General features: G+C 41.2%; 1 protein-coding gene across 11 annotated transcripts in view; it reads right to left on the bottom strand.

Annotated features, from left to right (window-relative positions):
* LOC108681028 (CLIP-associating protein 2) overlaps nt 1–24,531 on the bottom strand; it is a 58,597-nt gene that overhangs the window by 16,864 nt on the left and 17,202 nt on the right. For 7 of the 11 annotated variants that reach the window (XM_047884448.1, XM_047884449.1, XM_047884453.1 and 4 more), the window contains exons 2-4: nt 6,664–6,695; nt 2,314–2,355; nt 656–770 (exon numbers count right to left, since the gene is read on the bottom strand). In XM_047884448.1, the coding sequence (XP_047740404.1) occupies nt 656–770; nt 2,314–2,355; nt 6,664–6,695 (189 nt within the window). Of the gene's footprint in view, nt 1–655; nt 771–1,653; nt 1,681–2,313; nt 2,356–6,663; nt 6,696–24,531 lie in introns of all 11 variants that reach the window. The other 4 variants (XM_047884458.1, XM_047884450.1, XM_047884459.1 and 1 more) reach the window with 2 other exon arrangements.

Here is a 24,531-nt window from a genome sequence, read left to right as displayed (position 1 = left end):
AGTATATATTGATGTTGAATACGAAACATTTCACTATGAATTGCAGATAAGAGATCACACGAGCTATTTTAGAGTGAAAGATTGGGCAGCACGCACGTCAAGTGAGGGAGAGAACATGGCATCACATGCTGAACAATTTCACGGCAGAAACACATACGGGATGCTATTAGTAACGAAAACAGTCAATATATTACAGTCAGGAATTACTATCTGTGTAAGTTGCATACTTCTTGGCTAGGGATAATAGACCGAGTGTCTGCTCAAAAGCGCAGAAAAAATAAGTCCTGTCACCACCAGAGGATTAATATGAATGTAAAAACACCGCATCCCAGTAGTGGAAGCAATGAGATCAAGTACGTGTAACGACACTTGATGTCAGGGCAAGGTTCTGCATGTCTACAGTGCAACCGACATAGACCATCAAAATCAAATCAAGTCGTGGTTGACTTCCTAATTATGATGCTTCTTTAGTTGCAGGGTGAAATTTTACAAGCTCATTATTAATTCAGAAAGTTGTCCTTCACCATCACGAGGCTTGGACGTGCCACTATTATTTTGACAGATTTGATTCCTTATTAATTCCAGTTATACCATAACATAACTTAATGCTCCTATTGTCAAGGTGAAACGATAAACACAATAAGCTGACACTGACCTGTAGCTTGGGATCCCTTAGCCCCAAGAGGCGCCCCCAGGACGGTGCGGCGTACAGGGGGAGCTGAACTCGCCCTGGACTTGCCCCCACCACCAATGCCGCTCCCAGACTTGATCTGCTCGACCATCGTAGCTCGTTTAATTACAGTGCAAATTATATGTTAAATTATAATGCAAGAATAAAACCATCAGTAACATCGAGCATGGGGGTTGAGAAAAGCAATATGATCCCAATTCGGACCTTAGTATTCGCACCGCGGCACACGCAAATCTTAAACCGGCGATTCATTATTTCAAAAACACTCCTGAAGATTCATTTGGAAAACAAATGGCCAGTCAAATGCTCCCCATATTAATCTCACAAATAAAATTGAAGTATTAGGCCTAATACACAACAGATACGAGATCAATGCCCATGTAAACGCCAAAATCTATACCTAGCATATACCAAAAATTAAAGAACTCGACGGTTTCATTATTCTTCCGAAAGGTTCTAAGCACCACATCCTATGTTAAGCCATATTCAGTAATTGCTTGGCCAACATCTCGAACTTCTCAACACGCATCGAATGGAGGGACACGAGTTGGGCCCAGAGATCGGCATGCAAGGAATGCTTGGACACTCCAGACCTGGACGTGAGTTACGAAACACCTGTCACAGAGGACTGACTCAAACGACTACAGCTAATCGTTTGTAATATTGGCGGAACATGCAATAAATAATAACAAACTTATCCGAAAAGCCAAGCAACTATGGAAAAAACAAAACACAATTTTCTGACGCACTTCTGCTAATAACAGGAAAATAGAAATCAGAAAAATCACTAATTTTACATTAACTATCGAATTGATGAAGCATCCACTATAACCTATAGAGAAAAACTTGGATGACATAAAAAGGCACAATACAAGCTGAAGCTCTGCGCAACAAACATAATCCATGAAATAAATTGAAAATGCTATGAGGCGAACATGAAGGCGCATCATGTGACGGTCTACCTTGGTCCGGGTGGTAGCGCCACATGTCTGCAGAGGAGAGACGAGTCGTGGTTATCATTGTTAACTTACAAGACCATTCTACTAGTTATAACTCACACCAAGAAAATTAGTGCAATAATAAAGACTGGTTCTAAAAGAAAAACTTGATTATAACTCACTTCAAGAAAGTAAGGTGAACAATAAAGACAGGTTCTAAGAAACTCAAACACATGGACCACAATGGCACATCAATCAGTAATGAGAGGTGCTGTGACCACACCGGCGGTGTGTGGAGCTCTCAGGAGACGAATATCGTCGGAAAGTTAGAAACTAAGATAACGCGTGATGTAATCGACGAATAAGAACGAAGCTAAAAAATTCCTCACTATTTACAATGAAATCTGAGCCGAGTATTGTAGACAATGTTTCTGAAGAAACTATCGATATAACGATAACTCTAGTTTGATTATGACATAAACACACAACACTGACAACAGACGCCCTCAACATTCAGCAAGGTAGTCACAGCAATTTTTGACAACAGGGCACTTCATTGCAGAATAAACTAGCTAAGAGAAGACACACTTATCTACTGGATAGCGGTCACATGAGTGATAAAGTTACTGTACAGAGATTGTACACAACTGGGAAGGTACACACACGCATGCCACGAGGCAGTACCTTCTGTAGCAGGGAGTACGCAGGGCGACGGGGCAGAGTGTGCTGCACAATCAAACGTCTCACTTTACTTCGTTCACAACTTTACTTTTATTGAAAAGTTACTGGCATACAATTTTTCATTCATACTAATTATGCCGAAAGAGTTAAATTACATTACTTGTACTACAAAGTCACTCGCAACGATACTTGCTGACAACAACTGTCATATTAAACTACGAGTACAATGAAGTGGTGAAAAAATGTTATTACCTTGGACTAATACATTATTAGTCAAGTTAAACTTTCACTTACAACACGTGCGCTCTGCCAGGTGGACGAGTATACTGTGCACGCTATACGATTCATTACAATTGTTGTTCGCAAAACCTCTTACAAATTACTGAATACAAAAACTGAATAGAAATTGAAGAAGGACGAAGGGCCATCCGCAACCGAGTTCCAATTGGGTCACGAAAATTAATCAGTCAGACAGATGCTTTTAAATAATTCGGGGAATCCGAAATTACACGGCCAATTCCACTTCAGATTTAAAATTAGCAAATCCATGGCGGATGCGTTACCAGCTAGCCAGCTTGCTTGTTTCTGAACCAACTTCTACCATCAGAGTTCTTGGTCGTACAGCATCTGATTCTTAATCAGACTCCAACCCCTCAGTGTTTTGTCTCGGGAAAGAAACAGGCGCGTGACTCGAGCTCAAACTCACCGGAATGTAGACGATAAAAGCCTCGTGAAAAACTGCACGCAGCTACAGTAGTTCTTGAATGACACAACGAAAAGGCCGGGCGTCTAACAAGAAGCGCCAGCAAGAAGCACTGAGTTAGCGCGTTCAATGCTTGGTCTTCACCAGCGAACAATAAAACGACGACAGAGCAAAGCGCACAAATCGCAAAGCGTGCAAATCCAGCAAAGCGCTGCAAGTTCAGAAACCAAACAAAGCAAATATTGAAGAGATATTTTGAATTTATTTTCAAATTTAAATGATGAGTTTCCCCTCCACTAACGTGAAAGGAGCATCGTCACGTGGATGGTGTCACTCAATCTAATCATGACAATCAAACGTAAGGTGATTGTACGATTAATGTTTAATATATTATTATTTCATTTTAGTATACATTTGCCAAGTGCTCAGAAAAATGTGTACTTCGTTAAGTCTGAGGCCAGTTTAGTAGAATTCTGTTGTACTAGAAACAAATACGTAGATTCAAAATTCACAATATGGGAAGAACTTAGACAGTCATGATTTTTTTTACAACTTTGTGGTCGATTCAGTTCAATCTTTCGACGTTGATTAACTTTTTTACCATCACATGTTATTTTTCTGCATCTAACTTCAGTCTTGGCTGTGTAAAATGGACCAAATGGGTATAGGTTATGGAGGCAGCACAATACCAACTGTAGAAGCTATACTATGATGAATTCAAGAGCCTCGGATACGCAATTCTGCAACCCACGAGTGCAACATTGGACATTTTGGCAGAGGTACTTGAAAGGCAATGGACATAAAATCACAATTTGCACATGCAGCAACGAATCTTGATATTGAAAATACAACCGAACATTAAAATAAAACAGATGAGTGCAACAACACAAGGATTGACAATGACTGTGTTTCCAAAATATCGTGGATACCACGAAAAAGCGAGCGTGGTGAGCTCTGTGCTATTCAAAATGTCACTTTTACCTCCAGCAAAGAAAACTTTATTCTTTTCTTCGAGATAACTCAACCAGACATGCCTAGAGTTTTAATGGAGTTTGGTGAGAAAGTGGGCGAAGGCAGGTCACCAGCTCTCAAATAAGAGAATGGGCACAACGAGCAGTCCGTGAAGGGTGTCTCAACCCTCTTGAGTCACGATTGCCGGTGCGGAGAGACATTGTGTTCTGATGTTCATCTCGTCCCAATAGGGATTATCTAACCTTATAAATGAAAGGTATATCCCACGCTCTAAAATTTTGAAGGATTTTTGACGATCTAGTTCAAATGTCGTATAATAAACATTAGTTAAATCCACACCATCTCGAAAATAAGGAATATCGAATAAATAACAATATAGAGATTTCTTTCCCAGATTGAGTCACCATCCTATATATATGGGAAGTATGAACCAGGTTATCGATATATAGATGACACAACCAAAGCAAAACCTTCTAGAATGAGTAGATTGAATTTTTGTCATAATACTGGACTTGAACAACGACAGAGAGACGATTTCCTGAACGATAACTGAGATCGTAGTAAAAAGCAATATCGTGATGTATTTGGAGGCTCTTGATTTGCTGAAACCAAACACTGTACTGCGCGTGTTTTTTTTTTTTGCTACCCTAAACTTCGTTGGCAGAGGCGATGGCCAGATGGAAATGTAAGACACGTGTCACCGATGCGTTACATGGGCTGCAGGTTTTCATCGAGCTGTCAACATTGCATGAAGTACGTACAAGTCTGTTTAAATTTATCGAATATATACAGAACATGGTAGATATACTGTAAGTGCGATTGTAGAATGAACGCCGCACGTAACATAATACCGTAATTACTTCACCGGCTAGAGTAGTGTCAACAAATAATTGACATCTGATTTCGTATGCTGATTAATATTGACGGCAGTCATGTATGAAGTATTGTGCAGCTGCTGCACGTCACTTAGGTACATTTTGTACCTCAACTATTGTGATGCGAGCGCATATGTTGTAATTTATTTCAGGCCAAAAAAAAAACAGCGCGGGAAACATGATGCACAATAGCGTAAAGAGTTAATGCATTGCAACACAAAACACTAATCGCATACGCGACGCAGTGGGAACAGCGCGACTTCTTGCTCAATTCAGCGAATGTGACCAGGATTTGATCTGTGGGAGCGTGACCGCTGTGGTCTAAACTTTATTGTTTTGTGTTGTTCGTGACCGAGCGTGCGCACAAGACATAACAACTACACAGAAAAAGCTCCTGTACACAAGTCATATTACCTCTCTTACACACGACATAACATCTACACAAAAAATAGCTCCTGTACACAAAACATTTAGCCTATCACCAACACAACATAACATCTACACAGAGAACAACTCTCGTACACAAGAAATATGCCCCGACATACACACGACATAACATCTACACTGGCAGAACACAACTCTTGTACACAAGAAATATACCCTGACACACACACGACATAACATCTTCACAGCAAACAACTCTTGTACACAATAAATATGCCCTAAAATACACATGACATAACATCTACACAGAAAACAACTCCTGTACACAAAACATAGCCTCTCATACACACGACAAAACATCTACTCAAAAAATAGCTCTTTTACACTAGTTATATAGCATCTCCAATGCACGACATAACATCTATATACAAATCACAGAAGACAATTCATGTTCACAATAGGTATAGCTTCACACAATCTCAGTACACAGAGGAGCTGTAACCACAGAAAACATGACCAGTGTTTACGCGAGACATAACCAACGTTCACCAGCTAGACACAGCCACAGAGCACGACAGCCACGCAGGCCTGGTACTGCATGCTAATCATTCTTACGGTGACTGCAAGTTCAGCAATGACCCAAACTTGGCAGTACGAGTTTTATGGGATAACTCCGCTCTTTCAACGGAGAAATGTTTTGATAAAACATACAAGTAGCAAACAACAAACATTCGTTCGAGAAACAAGCAAAAAACATTCCTTCGAGAAACAAACAAACATTCATTCGAGAAACAAACAACAAACATTCATTCGAGAATCAAGCAACAAACATTCATTCGAGAAACAAACAACAAACATTCAAATTTCATCAAGCAATTGGCTAATTAGACTGGATGCACAGAACTCTCAGATCGAGCGTAAATTTGGAGACACACATTTGCGATTGAAAGGGTCACGTTGCAACAAATTAAAAAAAAGGTATTCAAGATTTCGCATTCACTCCGGCGTCTGTCCTAAGCAAAGTGATTGAGCAACGCATCTGACGACATCTTTCGATAAACTGGCACGACAAGCTTTCAAATTAATACTTGAATTCCCGTACGATGTTCGTAAAATAATCAACTCTCGATCATGATCGTAAAACATGAGCAGCTAGGGATTGGCTATATAACGGACATTCCGTATGATTTCGATCAACAATTGCGATGTATGATCCGTCCGTTGCATCAACGTTGAGCTGGCGTTGATTTAACAAAACGACGTTGAATTAACGTTGGTTAAACCAAACGACGTTGAAATAACGTTGATTAAACCAAATGACGTTTACTTTACCGGTTATTCAACGTGAGATGTCTGATGGGATGCATGGGAGATCTTACGAATAGGTGAAGCATCATTAAACAAAAATCTTATACTTACACTTGAGCGGTCGGTCTCGTCATCGCCCTTGTCTGCAAATAAGAGAAAGGTGCATGAGTAAAGCATTGGTAAAAATTACGATTACAAACACGTTCAATCGTACGATCTAGAGAACGCTGCATGCACGATACATAATTCAACGATCTTCATAAGGGGTCGTTTCCAATAGCATTCAATAGATTAAGCATTCATACACGAACTTCGTTTACGTAGTTTGACAAGATTAAATGATTTATTATTATGGAGGTTAAATAGATTATTCGTACGTAATTCAATCGTTATAATAAACAATTCACAACATTGTAATCAAACAATCAGCGAATTCAAAACAATATATGACAGAAAATATCACCAATTCACATGACAAGATTAAGAATTTCACCACACGATAGATTGAAGAAACCGGCGTCGTAAATCAGGTCTTTATCCCGTTGAGTTTTCCATAATTGGAAATGTAGGTCGCATCAGAAGCGGCCAACCGCCAGCCAGTTATGATGAAGCAGCGTGTGCTCGTTCAGTGAGGAACAGTTTGGCAACGCTTTCTGCAGTGCATGTGCACTGTGATGCACCTGCACTGCAGCTTACTGCAGTGATTATTGCAAGGGTCGTTAGAGAACTTTTTAAACTTTTTTATTCCTTTTGCAGTTGGAGAGTGAAGTGAGCGAACTATTTTGCAGAGCCTTCGACCATTGCACATATTCGTTTTATTATATTATTATATTTTTCAGTCCTTCTTTATAACTCACTTTCAAACTTTTTGTTAGTTCCCACATATGTAATGTGACTATGTATTTTTGTTAGACCGAACGTCACCATAATCTCTTCCCATAATAATAGGATCATTAATGAGCATTTTATAAAAATTGTTCTTTGAAATGTGTAAATATAATATAAGCCATCGTGAGCTGAATGGTACGGTGGACGTTCGCTGCCCAGGGCCAGCGGTGCCCCAGGCAGCGTGACCTACAACGTGTGAAGCCAGGCTGCTGCTATCAAGATGCCGGACGCTGCCGGTGAAATTATTCTGACGTCAACGAACGCAACGTTCAAACATCAACGCATTTCATCACATCATCCAGCCTGAAACGAGTTGCGCTGCCTGAATATGAACCGATCGTTCATACTCTAACTTCTAGCCCCGCACAAGATTGCTTTCAAACGAGCCATTCTCAGCATAAAAGGGGGAAAACAGCAACAAATTTCATTATTATACTCGTAAAACATTAAAAAATGTTCTTCCCCCCATCAAACTTGCAAAATGCTATGTAAAATCCAGTCTCTATGAATGAAAAGTAATTCTACCAGCGACCCATGTCCCAATTCGGAGATGTGCAGCTTCGCCGACCTGAATCTTGTCTCAGTAATGAGACTTGCGTCATGCCCCGAGCCCCCCCGAGGACTGGTCGTGGAGAATGCCAATAAGGATCCGTCATGCCACAAATCAAAGCCAAGGCAGCATCACGAGATTAAAGATGACGACACGCGCAGAGGTGCGAGAGAAACTCAATAGCCTCACTGAATGAGATCAACGAGGAAGTGTCAAGATTATTAGGTCCATACCCGATATTGCTTGATCAATGTTACTAAAAAAAAAAATAAGGCTTATCACTAACTTTCAAGCCGTGGTAATGACGGTTCTAAAATATAAAAAAGCTAGCTAAAACCCATATAGAATAAAACATTAATAACGAACAACAAAATTTTCAAGTATGAAAGCAGAAATTAACGACACACTTAAAGCCATCTCTAACCCTGAAATTGCTTATACAAGCAAAACTATGTTTTGAAGCCAAGACACAGTTGTCTCGAGGGACCAACAGAAGCACTCTAACAGACCTACGAACTGTTAAGCGAGTGGACTCATCTATATAGGTCTGTCAACTGTCATCTGCAGAGCGTTACTCGTCACAAATGTAGAAACGTTTCAGGTGCAGCTGTGACAGCCACACTAACAGCTGTGACAGCCACATACGCACACCCACACTAACACATGCGTGTAGATCCCACTTGTCTGTGTTCACGTCTCCGATATGAATGACTCCAGGCCGCCGTGATCGCGTCAGCAATGTATTTGTTAAATAATTAAGTAATTTCCAAATGATAATGAAACTACTCAACAAACTGTTTGCCACCAAAATAGACATCCAATTTTCATATAAAAAGGTTAACAAGTTTGGAAAAAAAATTATAAGCAACCTTATTCATCACATTCACGATGAAGTTTCTAATATCACCAATATTCAGAGCTTATACTTCCAAAATTTCAGTTCAAGAGAAGCACCACCAGTTTCTATTTCATAGGTCATAGATACAGGACATTAAATTTGATAAATATTACAACGAAAAGCAAAGCGCGTCTTGCAATGCTGAAGGTAGGCATGTCCTCATTCACTTCCAACAACACTCCCAGATTCGAGCAGCTCGGACACGTGCACGGAATATTCATAAGAAACTGCTGCTGAAATTACAGAGTTTTCTCAGTCATGACCAAACGATCAAATCTATTTTCATATCCCACCAGAAGCAACCTACAAAGGAATGTATTTCTCACCCGTAATACTGCATGCATTGCTCGAAGTAAAATTCAAATTTCGTAATCGTTATAACTATTTCAGAACGAAAGCCACATATCACGACAGTAAAAGTTTTCGCTGTGCCAGCCAGCGTACTCTTATGATAAAGCGGGAGACGCACGCTATCGCACTCTGCTGAAAAGACGCAATGCAGCTCGGCGCTGCATATTCGGCGCGGACGCAGCGCGAAGGCAGGCCGCGCCAGAGTGTTATAAAGCCTCTGATCACCTGCACAATAAATATACAGGACTTGTTGCAAATTATTGACAGTCGCTAGCGACAAACTGTTTATTCCCAGGGTAAATGGAATAAATACATGCTAATACGCAGGATACGCGAGTTTCTGACGCAGCCCTAGCTTATTTGTACTGCAGAAGCGGGCCAAACGATGCAAGCTGAACATAGTACAAATTAATGTCAAAACTGAAGCTTCAGTCAAGATACAACAGGTATGAGCAACACCAACCAACTCGACTGCAGAGAAGAAGAATCATGCCTACTCTGCACACCTGTAGTGTGCAGAGTAGGCAGCAGCAATACAAAAGCATTTAATTTACAATAGAGTGCAGACTACAGGTATCAAACACTTCAGGTGTGAAGAATGAGCTTTGTTTACATTATACTATTATATACAGCATTCTACCTTGATATTCATTCAGAAAACTGAATAAATGCGTGTTTTACTAGAACGACTACTTCTGGCACATTCTCTTGATAATAATGCAAGAAAGCATCAAAAATGTGAGACGTGAAGGCGAATATAAATCTTTCAAGCAAAAATATACTATTGAATAATAATACAACAACATAAAGATATTATGTTGATGGAGACGGAGGCAGCGGGACTCACGCAGGTGGTCTCAGCATCTCACTTTCTTCTCTAACAGTTCAGGAAATCCGCGCCACCTCAGTGAGCAGGAAGGCTAAACGGGAGAGAAATGGCAGCGTGATCCTTAACAGTTTTCTGTGCGATACGAACAATCATCGCACACGATGGTGATCGAACTCAAGTGATAACTGCACCAGAACACACAAGCTCTCCATTGCCGGCAGGTGAACGTAGCGCCTTGCGCAATGATTTGCTCGTCGCAACTTTTACGCGAACGCCGCACGCAGGAATAAATGGCAGGCGATTACAAAGCTTCGGACAGCAGACGGATAAACTCGTATATCCGACCCCTACAAACTATGAAACATTAACATGTACTCAGAGTAGGTCATTCCTAGTAAAATTTTAGCCCAAGCGAGAATAAGGTAGATTAAATACTCTAAGATTAGCTTAGAAGGGGAGTAGATCAAACCGGAATTGAATCAAAAAGTAACTCCGCACAAAAATTTGTAAACAAACAATAGCAATAACTATGGACTGGAATGCACAATGTACGGCCGACAAAACTCACTAAACACACACAGCAACACTCACTGTGCACAGCACAACTCAGTGGACACAGCAGTACTCACTGCGCACAGCAACACGCAGTACATCTCGAACAAGTCGCAGTCTAGTACCCAGTTAAAAATCAAGCGACCACCTTATGGCCACCCAATGTTCGCCCGTTTTTATACCAAGATTTTCAATAGGGTGAGCTGCTCAGCGGATACAGCACTTGGCGACAGTCATGTCGGCGAGCCGGAATATCATAGGACAGTCAAGTTGTGACCTGACTTACTCAGGACTGTCAAGTACGGGATTTATATTCAAGCACTCAGTTCTTTATCACCATCTCGCGTTTCCAGCTGAAATTCACGACACCAGGAAAATGGCCGAAAATTGACGAACTGATACTATATCTCAATATTTCAGAGGACCTGGAGTGCGTCAATGGGAGTGACATTAGGCAGTATTGCAGGCGGCACAATTCAGGCTCTTATATATGAGTGTTGTCAGATGTTGCCGTCAAGAGACAAGTTCGGGCAGGCGAACTGTACTAGCACGAATACTAGCAAGGAAACATTTATTCAGGCAATAAGGGATCACAAAAAAATGAAAGACTCTTCCAGCATTACGTCTAGCTTGGTAACGTTGAAAATGCCAAACTATCTGAGCAAGATTCTGAAAAAAAAAAAATTCCACAGCAAGGGCAAACAAGCGAACACGTCCAGAACTTGGGACCAGCAAAGCAATACTTGAGAATGGAAAGCCATGAGCAAACCGAGAGCAATATGCACACTTTACGCGAGCGAGTTAGTTGAAAGAAGCCCGATGATTGGAGACGTACAGACCGAAGCAGACGTGCGGGGCGAGCGTGACAACGCATTGATGAGAGGCCGCGTTACGAAATTAAATATAAAGGAAACGTGAGTGCTGTGCGCTGCAGCAGCTGTACGGAACGTGAGTGTTGTGCGCTGCAGAAGCTGTACGGAACGTGAGTGCTGTGCGCTGCAGCTAAGCAGCTGTACGGAACGTGATTGCTGTGCGCTGCAGCAAACCTACGGATAATGAGTGCTACATGTAGCCGCAATCGCACACAACGTTTTGACTGATATTTTGTACATCACAAATTTCACTTATGTTGATAACCACACCTACAAATTCAAGTTGATGCATACAATACCAAAAATTCCTGACAAACAAAGATACAGGCAAAATCTATCAATTAGTAGAGTTTCTCCAGGCTTTCTTATCATTTTTTCGGGTGAACAATTGAATGAAAAGACGAAACATAATCTGGTACCTATATTCCTTCAATATTACAACGCGGAGGCACTAGAATTTGTTTCAAGTTATAAGATTGTGTTTACTTTAAAAGGTCAACATTGCATTCATGACTATTCGAATAAAAACACTTGCTTCATATTATTAGCTTCAATGAAAATCTGATAATTATAAAGCAAAAAATCAGAAGCCCATACAATGAATTATTCAGGTGCCTCAACATGTTAATCACGAGTCATTTGATGCACGGCAACCGCGGGACGAATGTGCTGGGATAACGCGCAGGCGTCCCGGATGTGTGATTATCATGGGCTATCATTCCACCACACGGACAACAATGGTGAGAGTCTGCCTCCCAGAAGCCATAAAAAAATAATAATGATAAAATCTCAATTTCTATCATGGGTTCGGCATGGTTGGGCGCTTGGGGAACTTTCGAGCGTGCGATGCAGGCGAGGGAAGGTGACAACACTAAAAAAAATTGGTGCGTTGCGAAAATTTGGAAGGCCAACTAAATTGCTGGCGTCAGCTGTTCTTGACGCGTCTGATACTTAGAACAATTGGATAATTTCTACCGGTGGACAGACAATGGAAGACGGTTACGTCAGACATGTCGTCCCACCTACAAATGTATTCACTAACTTGTGATACAATAACATAAATTCATACGGGTATTTTTCAAAAACATCCACTACAGTGAAACGGCGCACAATTCGATTAAAATAAATCATAAAATATTAGATCTATAATGAAATGTTCAATTCAAACACACGACTTGAATTAAACAAGAAAACGTCATGAGTTCCCATCGTTATTGAATTGAGGGGAAACAATACAAGAATCTAACCAGGAAGCGGACGACACACACGTGTACATGAAAGTGTTGAGCGTTGATTGCAACGATGTCAGCACAGTACGAGATCAAAGTGAGAGAAATGAAACAAAACAAGTCACATAACGCACAAAACGCGAGTCTCAAAGCAGGAGTCGAAATAAAAACAAGTTACAAATCAGGAGAAACAACTACCGAAAGTTTCTGACCAGAGCAGCAGTACAAGACACAAATCGCTCCACAATGAGCGTTCAAAAGACGCTGGACGCTGCCGCCGCAATAGATTACGCAGGCGACCAACGCGGCACAAAGAAAACTTAGTTAAGAAGGCAGGTCGGTTGATGCGTGAAGATGCGCGGGTGCGCCGCATGCGTCATGCTGAAACGCCTCTACATGACATTTTATGCGTCGTGTTTCGTTCAAAACTCGTACTGTTAAGTCTTGAATTGCTATGCAGGATCTAAACAACCTCAATTCGCAATCCCATGCAGTGTTGCAATTTGAACTTTTCTACTTGATCTGACTCCAAAAGATCTATATAAATTAGTCAGTCGTCAGGGATACGAAACTGATTTTCATTAATTATTTCCTTCATTTCATTCAAATATTCAAGCACCCCAAAAGTTGACCATCGAATTTATTATAGCCGCTTTCAATGTTACATATTGCCATCGTGAAAATCTAGTTCGATTCCAAAGAAGAGCTACTGGCGGTAAACTGGCTACGAAAACCCCTTGCACACGTGAACTTAGAGCTCACAAATAAATATTGGACTACCAAAATATCAAGAATAAAATAAATTCAAAAAATTCAAACAAATGAAATCTCACACGTACCTTCGTGACTTCACATGCGCAAAGCTACATTAAGTCATACGGACACGCCTCCGTACGACACGACATGATATTTAACCCCGCAAAATGGAATTTTTTGTTAATTATACTTCCAAACCTCAAAGAAGGTTGTAGAAGTTGTAAATGAACCCGTCACGGCACCAGCGCCGACCAATAAAAATAAGTAGGAACAGCTCATAGGAAGCGAAAAACGTGTTCAATTTAATGATGAAGTTAAAGTGAATATTGTAACAGGAAATAGGAGGCATCCACGTGACTCGGGAGCGAGGAGCCGTGAAGGACGCACTCGAGTCGCTCCTTCCCACGGACGGGAAATAATCTTCATATCGTCCCATGTAATTCATGAAACAAACATCGCCACGTACGTCGCTGGAATTCCTCGTAATCAATACAAATTAAATAAAATAAGCCGTCTAATATGGCGAGCAGTCAGAAGATATCAACAGAGAAATTAGAGACATTGTCCATATAGCGATGCATCCTGACCCAATTTGACCCGACAAAAGGGCGTATCAGGTAGATTCTTCATAAAATATCAAGCAGAAAACCCGCTCTCTACTCTTTCTTCGAGCAAGAAAGTGTATCATGGTTCAGACATTGACCCTTCCATTTTTCGGAGAGTGCATGCGTGTCCTACAGCGCCACTATATAGTTTGCTCCAAGTAAATCATCACAAACACGCGACTTGCGATGGCACGCGTCTGGTATTGACGTTGAAATTATTATTCCTGCATTTAATCAGACAAGTTTTGTTAAAGACCAGAGAATTAGTTTTATTTATTAACTTCTTGTTAGTTTTTTCAATAAGTCGTACTAAATTCTTCGTAGGTGTTGGAAGATTGAAAATCAAATTACCGATAGACATTTTTAATATTGAACGACGTTTCGAATGTACAACATTTATTTTCAAGTTAAAGACGCAATGAGTAACGAAATTTGGGTTGACATATGTACGAAATCAAGTAAATTGGATACCATTCAAATAATGCTAAAATTTCGTTTACGTGATACTACCTACATGAAGAGTAGGTAGTATGTAGGTAGTATCACGTAAACGAAATTTTAGCATTATTTGAATGGTATCCAATTTACTTGATTTCGTACATATGTCAACCCAAATTTCGTTACTCATTGCGTCTTTAACTTGAAAATGAATGTTGTACATTCGAAACGTCGTTCAATATTAAAAATGTCTATCGGTAATTTGATTTTCAATCTTTCAACACCTACGAAGAATTTAGTACGACTTATAGAAAAAACTAACAAGAAGTTAATAAATAAAACTAATTCTCTGGTCTTTAACAAAACTTGTTTATGAGAAGAAATTCTGCCAGCCTACACTATTAATCAGACAAGTAAACTGCACTGATTACATATAAACATTATTTAGTGGCGATTGAAATTCCTAAAGAAATTATTCCGTTAGAAGTAATTTTGAAAATTCGGAAAGTGTTCCGTTGAAAGCAATTTCGGGAGTTCGAAAAGAAAGTAAGCGGTATAACGAACGCAGAACCGGTTATACACACGCGGCCGGTAAAATAAAGACAACAGCAGGTGGCAAGGAAGGCTCGATTATCTCCTCACTAAGTGCCGCGTGAGGACGCGACTGTAGATAAGACTATGGTAATTATCACATGACAACAATGCACGACAATACTCAGGTGGCACTGATACAATACTCACAGCTGCCGTGAAATTATTCTTTTATGAGATTTTCCTGGTGCATTAACACGCATTATGTATGTACCTGGATAGTATCTTACGTGGTATTCATCTGACCAAGTTCTCATGGCGTCAGTTATTTAATAATATACTTTCTGACAGTTACAACAATACGAGAGCCCTAATCATTACAACTTTTAAAAATGATGAACAGCTTTTTCATCCTTAACAACAAACTCGGCAAATTTTCACTCGCGTAACAGAGTCAAGATTGGTTGAAAAGTAAGAGACCAGTGCTCTTGTTGCAACAACAGGAGCTTAACTTGTCTGCACCAGTAAGAACAGCGAAAGGCTGCGAGTTCACGAAGTGCACGTGTCTACACAAGACTCCTGCAGCAGCACGAGGTGCACGTGCTGTCTCTTATACACATCTAGATGTGTATAAGAGACAGTGTCTACACAAGACTCCTGCAGCAGCACGAGGTGCACGTGTTTGCACAAGACTCCTGCAGCAGCACGAGGTGCACGTGTCTGCACCTGTCTCTTATACACATCTAGATGTGTATAAGAGACAGAGGTGCACGTGTTTGCACACAAGACTCCTGCAGCAGCACGAGGTGCACGTGTTTGCACAAGACTGCAGCAGCACGAGGTGCACGTGCTGTCTCTTATACACATCTAGATGTGTATAAGAGACAGGCACAAGACTCCTGCAGCAGCACGAGGTGCACGTGTTTGCACAAGACTCCTGCAGCAGCACGAGGTGCACGTGTTTGCACAAGACTCCTGCAGCAGCACGAGGTGCACGTGTTTGCACACTCCTAGAAATATTGTGTCAGTTAGGAAGGAGTCACGCGCGGACGCTCATGCGTTGGATGGACCGTGACGCGCGGCAGTAACGGCACCCACCGTACCGCGGTCACACAACGGCTCGCCGCCGCCGCGGCTTTACCAGAAGGTCCAGACTCGCCTCGCTCGTGTGACGTGCTTGAAACTTATTGAGAAAATACTCATACTTTTATATACTATAACCATTATTTCTACTATATTTAGAAAAACGCAATAGAAATAATGAAACTAAGTAATGACAAAAATATGTGTTTTGGTTTTGGAAACTCGTGTTTCTCTTCTTAGATTTTTTATTATTAATTTGTGAAGATCCTCAATTCGCCGTAACTTCTTTTTATGAAGAGTAACCAGGACATTTAATCGGCAACAAATATTCTCAGCACAACCCTGAAAGTTTGAGGAAAAAGGACAAAATCGAGCAAAAAAAATTAAACTATCGGGGAGCAGTTCTAGTTAAGACTAGGGAAACAGTTCCACCTGGTAATGCACAAAATTGCTTGGCTGTTCTCTTTCAAAAACGCTACCAATGCCCCATCCTCTATCTTGACTTTTTGCTTTAACAAAGATCCACATAACACGTATTAATACGTATTTTATTCCAGCATTTAAAAATATTCCTGTTAAAATAACCAACGTAGATTTTCGCTCTGATTTCACGCTAAAAACATGAAACAAATTTTTTAATTAAAAGAGTGCAGCCACATGTCCAGAACTGCTACGACAGGGAAATTTTCTCGTCATTGATTCAACAGAAATAACTGGCTTGGCACCACAAATTGCGTGCGGTAATAAGATTGCGTCACGAGGGCAAAGTTGGTCCTGCATAAGTTCACCGAAATACAAAGGGCAAGGAGAGGCCGCTGCCACCACCCAGCAATTGTCGCGCCCGCAGCCCCGGCAAACTGTCCTCGTGCATGCCATGTCCTCAGAGGGCATCGTGGGGATGAGGGGAAATGCGGCATACTTACGCTCTCAGAAAAATATGTCTTATTGTCCAAATCGTGACTCACTTTCTTACCCACAGCAAAAGCAGAGAGCGGCTATCAGTGATACTTTTTTTTGCATGGTCAACTGAGACAGTGTGACCTTCTCATGGGCGACACGCCTCGCGAATAGTGCATCGCTAATTGTACAAGGTCTCACTCATTTCTCCGAGTGTGTGTTCTGCTAGAGGGAAATTTGATATATTACCCTCACAACTGCACGAGGATATCCGCGATAGAGGAGGGTGACACGGCATTTGGGGTCTGCTGGAGGTCTAATTTAGTCTCGTGAACAGTTAAATGAGGGCATCAGTGTAGTGCGAGGGTACTGGGTTGTTTCCGAACTGAAGTGAACCTATCAGATACCGGTCGTATAAGATACCTTCAGCAAGCTCGGGAATTTCTGCTACATAACGTACCCTGGTGTAAATTATCTGTTGACGACCGAACACCAGCCATCAAATGGCCAACGATAATTCTGCCAAAATTTCAAACGAGTTACAGGTGAAGGCTGAGGTTGCTCAATTGGTGAAGCAGAGGTCAGAGGACGGCGTGCGTCCAGGTGCGCGACTAGCACAGGCTTCAGACTTCCCGATATCTCGTGGATCTGGGGCCGTAACATCGAAAATAGTAAAGAGTTCGTAAATCCATAAGCCGATAGCTTACGGTTTTTCAAAGCTGAACCCGCCAATCTCAGGCGAGAAACCAGCCGCTACACATACGTGTACTTGATCGAGTTTTTATAGTACGGCCCTTGTGTGGGGCTCGCACACGGGCAAGATTATTCCTGACAATTTGTGGATCAGGTTTTCGGATATTTTGATTCGTTGAAAGAAAAAAAACTTGGGGAGATATAATCTAAAAAACGAGTGATTTCAGGAACGTTGCTCCAAAGTTAAAACAGAACCACGCTCCACTTGAACACCACGCACCAAATATCTTATAAATACACAATAATACATGATTTAACTCAGGATATTTTTTATAAATTTCTCGCGACGAGAAAAATACAGACAAAACACAGGCGCGGCACACTGAGCGCACAAGCGTCCGGCATATCAATGAAGTGCAGGCAACCACGGAGCCTCTTGCGAAAGAAATTTACCAAGAAAATTTGGTGATATTAAACAGGGCGAACATCGATCGCTCTGATTTTATCTAATTTATGGGTGAAATTAATACACATCGAAGTTATAAACATGATAGTAAAATTGAAATATTTGCATTAATATTTATAAAAAGGAAACCTGCATGGAAGAAGCTGACGCTGCTTTCATAGGAAAGTCGAAGCATAAGCCAACAAGGAATTGTGCGGACGAAGTGGCGTGAATGGCGGAGGGGTTGAATGCCCTCATCAATCTTTTTCCTTTCCGAGTTGCGAGATTATCAGCTTCAATTTGCACAGGCATGCACTTCACACATGCCAGCATCAAGTCACGTGCAAATATCCTACACTCGTGTCTCGTGAGTAAGCGGTTTGTTGTATCCGGTTACAGAGCATGAGTGAGGCATGAGTGAGGCATACATTAGCATGAGTGAGGCAGACGCTATACGTGCTTCAAGGCAGACATAGCCCTGAGCCGGCATTAAAACATTAGGACGAGTTTACCTCAGGTCGGCATACAATTGCGGCTCAAGCTAAATCCCTAAAAAAACACCTGCATGGGTAGCTCAAGCGTGGCTTTTATGCCCAGGAATGTGGAGGTTACTGGATAAATTCTGCTCCAGTCTTGACCTTCACTGTTATCAGTGGAAATGTTCAACACATTTGTGTGTTAACTAAAAAACGCTTATGAAGATAGTCTATTTGAATTGTAATTGCTTGTAATACTCAATAATTAAACATAAATTGATGATTCACTAATTCTACTTTAACGTTGAAATGAAAATGGCAAAGCTTCAATAAAGCAACCAAGATTTAGATTTAATGTGCGGTGAAAGTACCAAGTTCGACGGAAATTGAGCCTTCATATTAAAAAGATGGAGAGAACTTTAAAACGAAAGCATTAAATTGGACGTCCCCAGGCCTCATTGTAGACATAATTGCGACAAAGTTACGTGGTAGGAGCCGTAGGAGAACAGGGGTGAGCGCACCATTTTGAGCAGTAACCAGGCACGCTCAAACCATCATTGGGTTGAAGTTTAAGGTGAAAGCAAAAAGCAAGGTACACGTAGCAGCATGAGGCTAGCCCCACGATACATTGTAGGGCAGCAGGGGTGAGAGCGAGCATACGCAAGGTCGGTGAGGGGTGCGGCGCTACAGCACACCTGGGCAGTGGGCACCTAGCAAGCACGGTGCCGGATCTCTGCTCCCGACACAACAATATATCACGACCAACACTTGTATCCTGCATAGTATCATGCAGGATGCAATGAACCCTCTTCATAATTATAGTAATATTTTGATGAAGAGTTTCCGGCATTCCCTTTTATCTCTAACGCGTATGCCGGTGTTCAGTTGAAACATATTTGCCATTGACTGGAAACGAAAGCTGCATTCGTAAATGAGCATTTCGTTCATGAACACGAGTTTTATAGACCAGTGTCTTTTTTGAGATCACTAAGCTAATCGAACAAACTCGCACGTTTTCACTAAAAATAAATGTAGCATAGAATTAACCTACCCTAACACATGTCAGTAATGATGTAGGATAAACATTTCTTTTCGAGTCAGTAATTTTCAAATAACAAAAGCGTTATCACCATAACCTTCAATCACTTAAATATTTATGGTTATACCTGATGAGAAACGATCAGAAACGAACCGCTGTCGGGGTCGCTTCAAGATAAGACAGCCCCATAAGAGATACTAATTGCTGCATTAGTCAGGAGCGCAACTGATAGATTCTGTTGACATTAGGCAGAGAAGGGGGACAAATGGGAAGAGGGATCAGTAAAATGCGGAGGGCTGAGGAAACGCGCACTAAGAAGGAGCAAGTCTTGATCAAGATGCAGCAACATGCCTCCCGCAATCACAAACCAGTTCTGAACATAACCCTATTATAATCCTCAGTGTAGTTAATCATATTAATGACGATAACTTCACCATCTTAAACTTGTTGGGTCGAGTACTAATTAAAAATGTACTCATACGTACCGCAGCACGAGTTGTTCATGAGGAATGCAGCTAGCAATACGTATCAAAGATGTGTCACATAAACTCCACTTAATAATGGCCTGCCTGCATTAAGTGGATTTAACTCAAACCAGTCGTTAGGGCAGCATGCAAGATACTCTTCAGGTGCAATACATGTACGTCTATATTATAACCATGCCACTGAGAGATCACATATGGCACGTGGATATCAACAGAGAGAGTTGAGAGGTCATTATTGTCACAATTAGTTGAGTCACTCGACGAATTGTACGAACATAATAATCAAGGACAGCCTAAATATATGAACGGGATAATTTACACAACAATACAGGCTATGTGACTCGGCGAAGGCGCGGCGAGAGGTTGTATAGTTCTGTGAGGTAACACAGCGTCCGGCACAACAAATGGTCACCTGGACCAGTCGGAGAAAATTATTATCGACCTCTGACATGATCTTAAAATCTTGTTTCAAAGCTAATGCTTTTCGCTTCAATTCCTAATTTCATACACTGGGAGCCAATTTCGATTTCCAGGAGGCTGATTGCCGAAAAAGCTGTAGCAAGAACATTCTGCGCATTGTTCTGTGTGAAAACAAATCAGCTCTGCGAAGAATAGGAATCTATCCCAAACTGTATGGCCATTGTTGATTACCAGAACAATAGCCGTCACATTCATGCCGCCTTATCGTGCGCACTACAATAGCGCACAGGCACGATACAGCAGCCGTTCTCTGTGCAAAACGAGAGCCGCATCATCGACGCTCGGCCAGCGGCCATGCAACGATCAATAATAAACCGCATGTGATTTGTTATGAGGTTTTGAGCGTGGGGTTTGAATGAATTGGGACGAGGTAAAATTTGTTGAAAAAGTGGAGACAAAAAAGAGTGCGCCGCTGCTTGATGAGAACAACAAACATCGCACAACACATACTACCAGCAGTAACGATGACTTCATACTGTACCGGCCCAAACGGATGAAGGCATAAATGAATGAGCCTTGAGCATTCATGGACTGCATTCACCTTGCAAGTAAGCGAGATGTCGTTATCAATCATACAAACTTGAAACTGGCCAAGTCAGATTTGCAAAGGGGTTTCTTACACAGAATGCTCAACGTATGAAAAAACCTGGAACCACCATCAGTTTAAGGTTATGTGTGAGTCACATTAAGCAGACAAGATTTAGAACGGAGCATCGATCACAATTCAAGTACATAAGAAATATTACATAGAAACTATTCTTATCAGCCAAAAATCTTGTAAATCTTAGTTTTGAACTTTTGATCGTTTAAACATTCGTATCAATCGCGAAATTTTTATCGGTAAAACATTTGTACCAATCACTTTATTTCAACGATAACACAATCCTGTCGATCTTATTTTTTCGAATCGCATTTTTTGTAATGAATGTAATTTTAATGGTTAGACAATCGTGGCAATCCAAGTCAATTTCCTGCGGCACGACAACCACAGCAACCACGTATACGAAGCAAGACAGCACAGCGAGCGTTGGAAGACGTCCCCTACAAAAACGTATATACATCCCCTACACACGGTGCTCCTAAAACTACGCGCATAATAAAGTGTACGACCGAGAGATACGAAGAGGGGAACAGACAGACTCGGCGACCCTCGCGACGGCTGCACTGTCACGTATCGGTAGCTCACCTGCACACGGTAATGCAAGATATCGCACGATGGCTGCCGATCTCTTTGTATGACTGATTGCATACAAACCTGATACGAGAGCTACGCATTTGGTGCAGAATTAGCATTCAAACGTTCTAGTAAACAAATAATTTTCGAGTTTAGATAATGATGTAAGACTGCCTAATCACACACAAACAAAATGTTCTCTGCTCTCAATCGATATCTATCCCGACACCAGGTTCAAAATTTAATTTTATGAATTCAAGTGTATTTCAAAATTTGCGATCGTCGAAAAATAATCTGGAGCCATAGCATGGCCAAGCCGAGTGCTTGTGGACGTAGCATTTCACCAGGTCGAGAGGCCGGTCTTTTGTTTAGATAAGCTGGTATACCTGACACAGCTTACCTAACATAATCCATTCAAAGTGCGAGCCGTGTCGCCGCCTGCAGTTCATCTCGAGGCGGTTACTTGGCTAGAACGATGAATGGCTGGTAACGCATACCAGGACCGGAAACACTGATCGTTATGAATTATATTAGGGGGAAAAATATGCGAAATTAGGTAGCATGAATGACTAGAGGAACAAAGATGCTTCGAAAGTTGAATAAACGGGTTTGAATGTTATTTTACATAGTTGAATCACTCAACATACAGAATGTGGCTTTGACCGTATATTTCGATATTTAAAGTTAATATTAAACGATTTAGTTCATTATTCTGCATTTGTAGGCTATTAGGAAATAACGATATTAAACATAAAACTCTGCCACCCAGCCAGCAGTAAAACATTATAACGTAACTCTGCCACACAGACAATTAACAGCAAGAAGTCCTCCAACTCAACACCACGTCTCGAGCGACATCCTATATACCAAGCGCGTCACAATGCACAGGTTCGGCTGTCAACAGTATAAACAGTATAACACACAGTATATGTCAAACAGTTTAAAGAGCTCACCAGGCCCTGTGTAACAATAAAACTGGCGACAAGAGTTCGTCACTTGTCAGTGCGCGTGTTATAAGAGGTTATATGCAGAGCATGGCTGGAGCGGACTCGGCTCTAACCCAAACACAACAAGGATGAGGATGATACACCATAGTTCACACTCAGAAAATTGAAGGAGTCTTATCGTTTAAAAGTTTAAATAGTGTCACATTTTCAGATCATAAACACGAGCAGTGAGCAGACGTAGCACTGATACGCCACTTTTCCGGGCCAAACTGTGTCAGGTAGACAAATACAAGGGCAAAAAGTGTATCATTATTTGGACAAAATTTCCTTTATTCCTCTGAGTGCAGGAGAGGTAGACAAATACAAGGGCAAAAAGTGTATCATTATTTGGACAAAATTTTCTTTATTCCTCTGAGTGCAGGAGATGCGTGCGTTGCGGCAGGGGCAGGTACACGAACAGCAATAGATCGTACGTTACTCACTGAGCGTTCGTTGTTTGTCGGTTCGCAGAGCTCGAAAAAGGGAAGAATTTAGCACACAAATCTCAGCGGCACACAACCCAGCACACGCACCACCCTCATTACATCCCTCAAGCAGTCTACCCGAAGGTTACAATTAACATGATATACTGCAATAATGCAGTGGCGGTTAACGACTCCTTGAAACCCGTACTAACTGCACTGCAAATTTAAACTCAATGAAAAACTTGAACTTTCAATCGAAAATGCAAGGTAATCAAGTTTGAAACAATCAATCAAATACTGTTGATTCCATAATATATATCAAGAAATAAAAACTTAGATCAGCACCAGCGCTGCAGACGCGAGCGCCGCGGGCCGCTCATCTTGTAACAGGCCTCATGAAGTGACAGCCTCATAATCTGCTGCATGTGCTCCACCTTAACAACCTTGCACTCATAGAAATGAGCGTAACATTGTCCAAAAAGCGATGCAGTTTTTGCACAGATGATCCACTTGCGTGGGTCATCCTGATCCAGCTTTGCACCTCGAAATGAGTATCAGTTCTACGGACGTTCTCGGCTCGTGCTGTGTAGGTAAGGAAGTGAGCCACTATATTTGAACAATATGACCCGATAATTGTTCTGATATGCAACACGATAATGCACTGAATTGCGCTGTCACATTACTCATTAAAAATTTAAATTATGCTCTCTAAAGCTCAATAAAGCAAGAAAGCTATTATACAAAGAAAAAGGAGAAAAAGAGAATTTCGTCAAAATGATGCCTATGCATTTACAGCGATAACATAATTAGTTCTGGCTGAAAAGAACGCAATTTGATGCGTCGTTTTTATTTATATTTTGAAAAATAGTGACACAAGAAGCATGGGCGAATTAAGTTCGAAGACTAGAAACATCAATGCTAACTTGTTGAATAACAGCGTGACACATGGCGATCACCGCACCGCACGTCATTACGAACAAAATGCACAGGCAGCGGCACAACACAGAAGTGATGCAAATACAAAATCATAATAACTAATTAGATATTTAATAGCGCAGATTATATTTATTTCTCTACTCAAGACAGTCGGAATTAATACGCCCAAGACCATCAAGACTAATACGCCCGAGACCGTGAGTCGAGCCTTATGTTTTGTTAACCCACGACGTCAAAAAAAGAAACAAGTTCTGAACGCGGAAACTATAACGCTCACCTTCATTCAGATTTACAGGAAAGTGGCCACAGAGCTCAAAAAACTAGTTCAGAATGAGACAGTGACACTACTTTGAAATAATGG

This window comes from Hyalella azteca, unplaced genomic scaffold (assembly GCF_000764305.2).
Source record: "Hyalella azteca isolate HAZT.00-mixed unplaced genomic scaffold, Hazt_2.0.2 contig15455, whole genome shotgun sequence".
In the NCBI taxonomy this organism is placed as follows: domain Eukaryota; kingdom Metazoa; phylum Arthropoda; class Malacostraca; order Amphipoda; family Hyalellidae; genus Hyalella; species Hyalella azteca.
The sequence above is the reverse complement of the archived record's forward strand: the minus strand, read 5'-3'. Positions and strand labels throughout refer to the sequence as shown.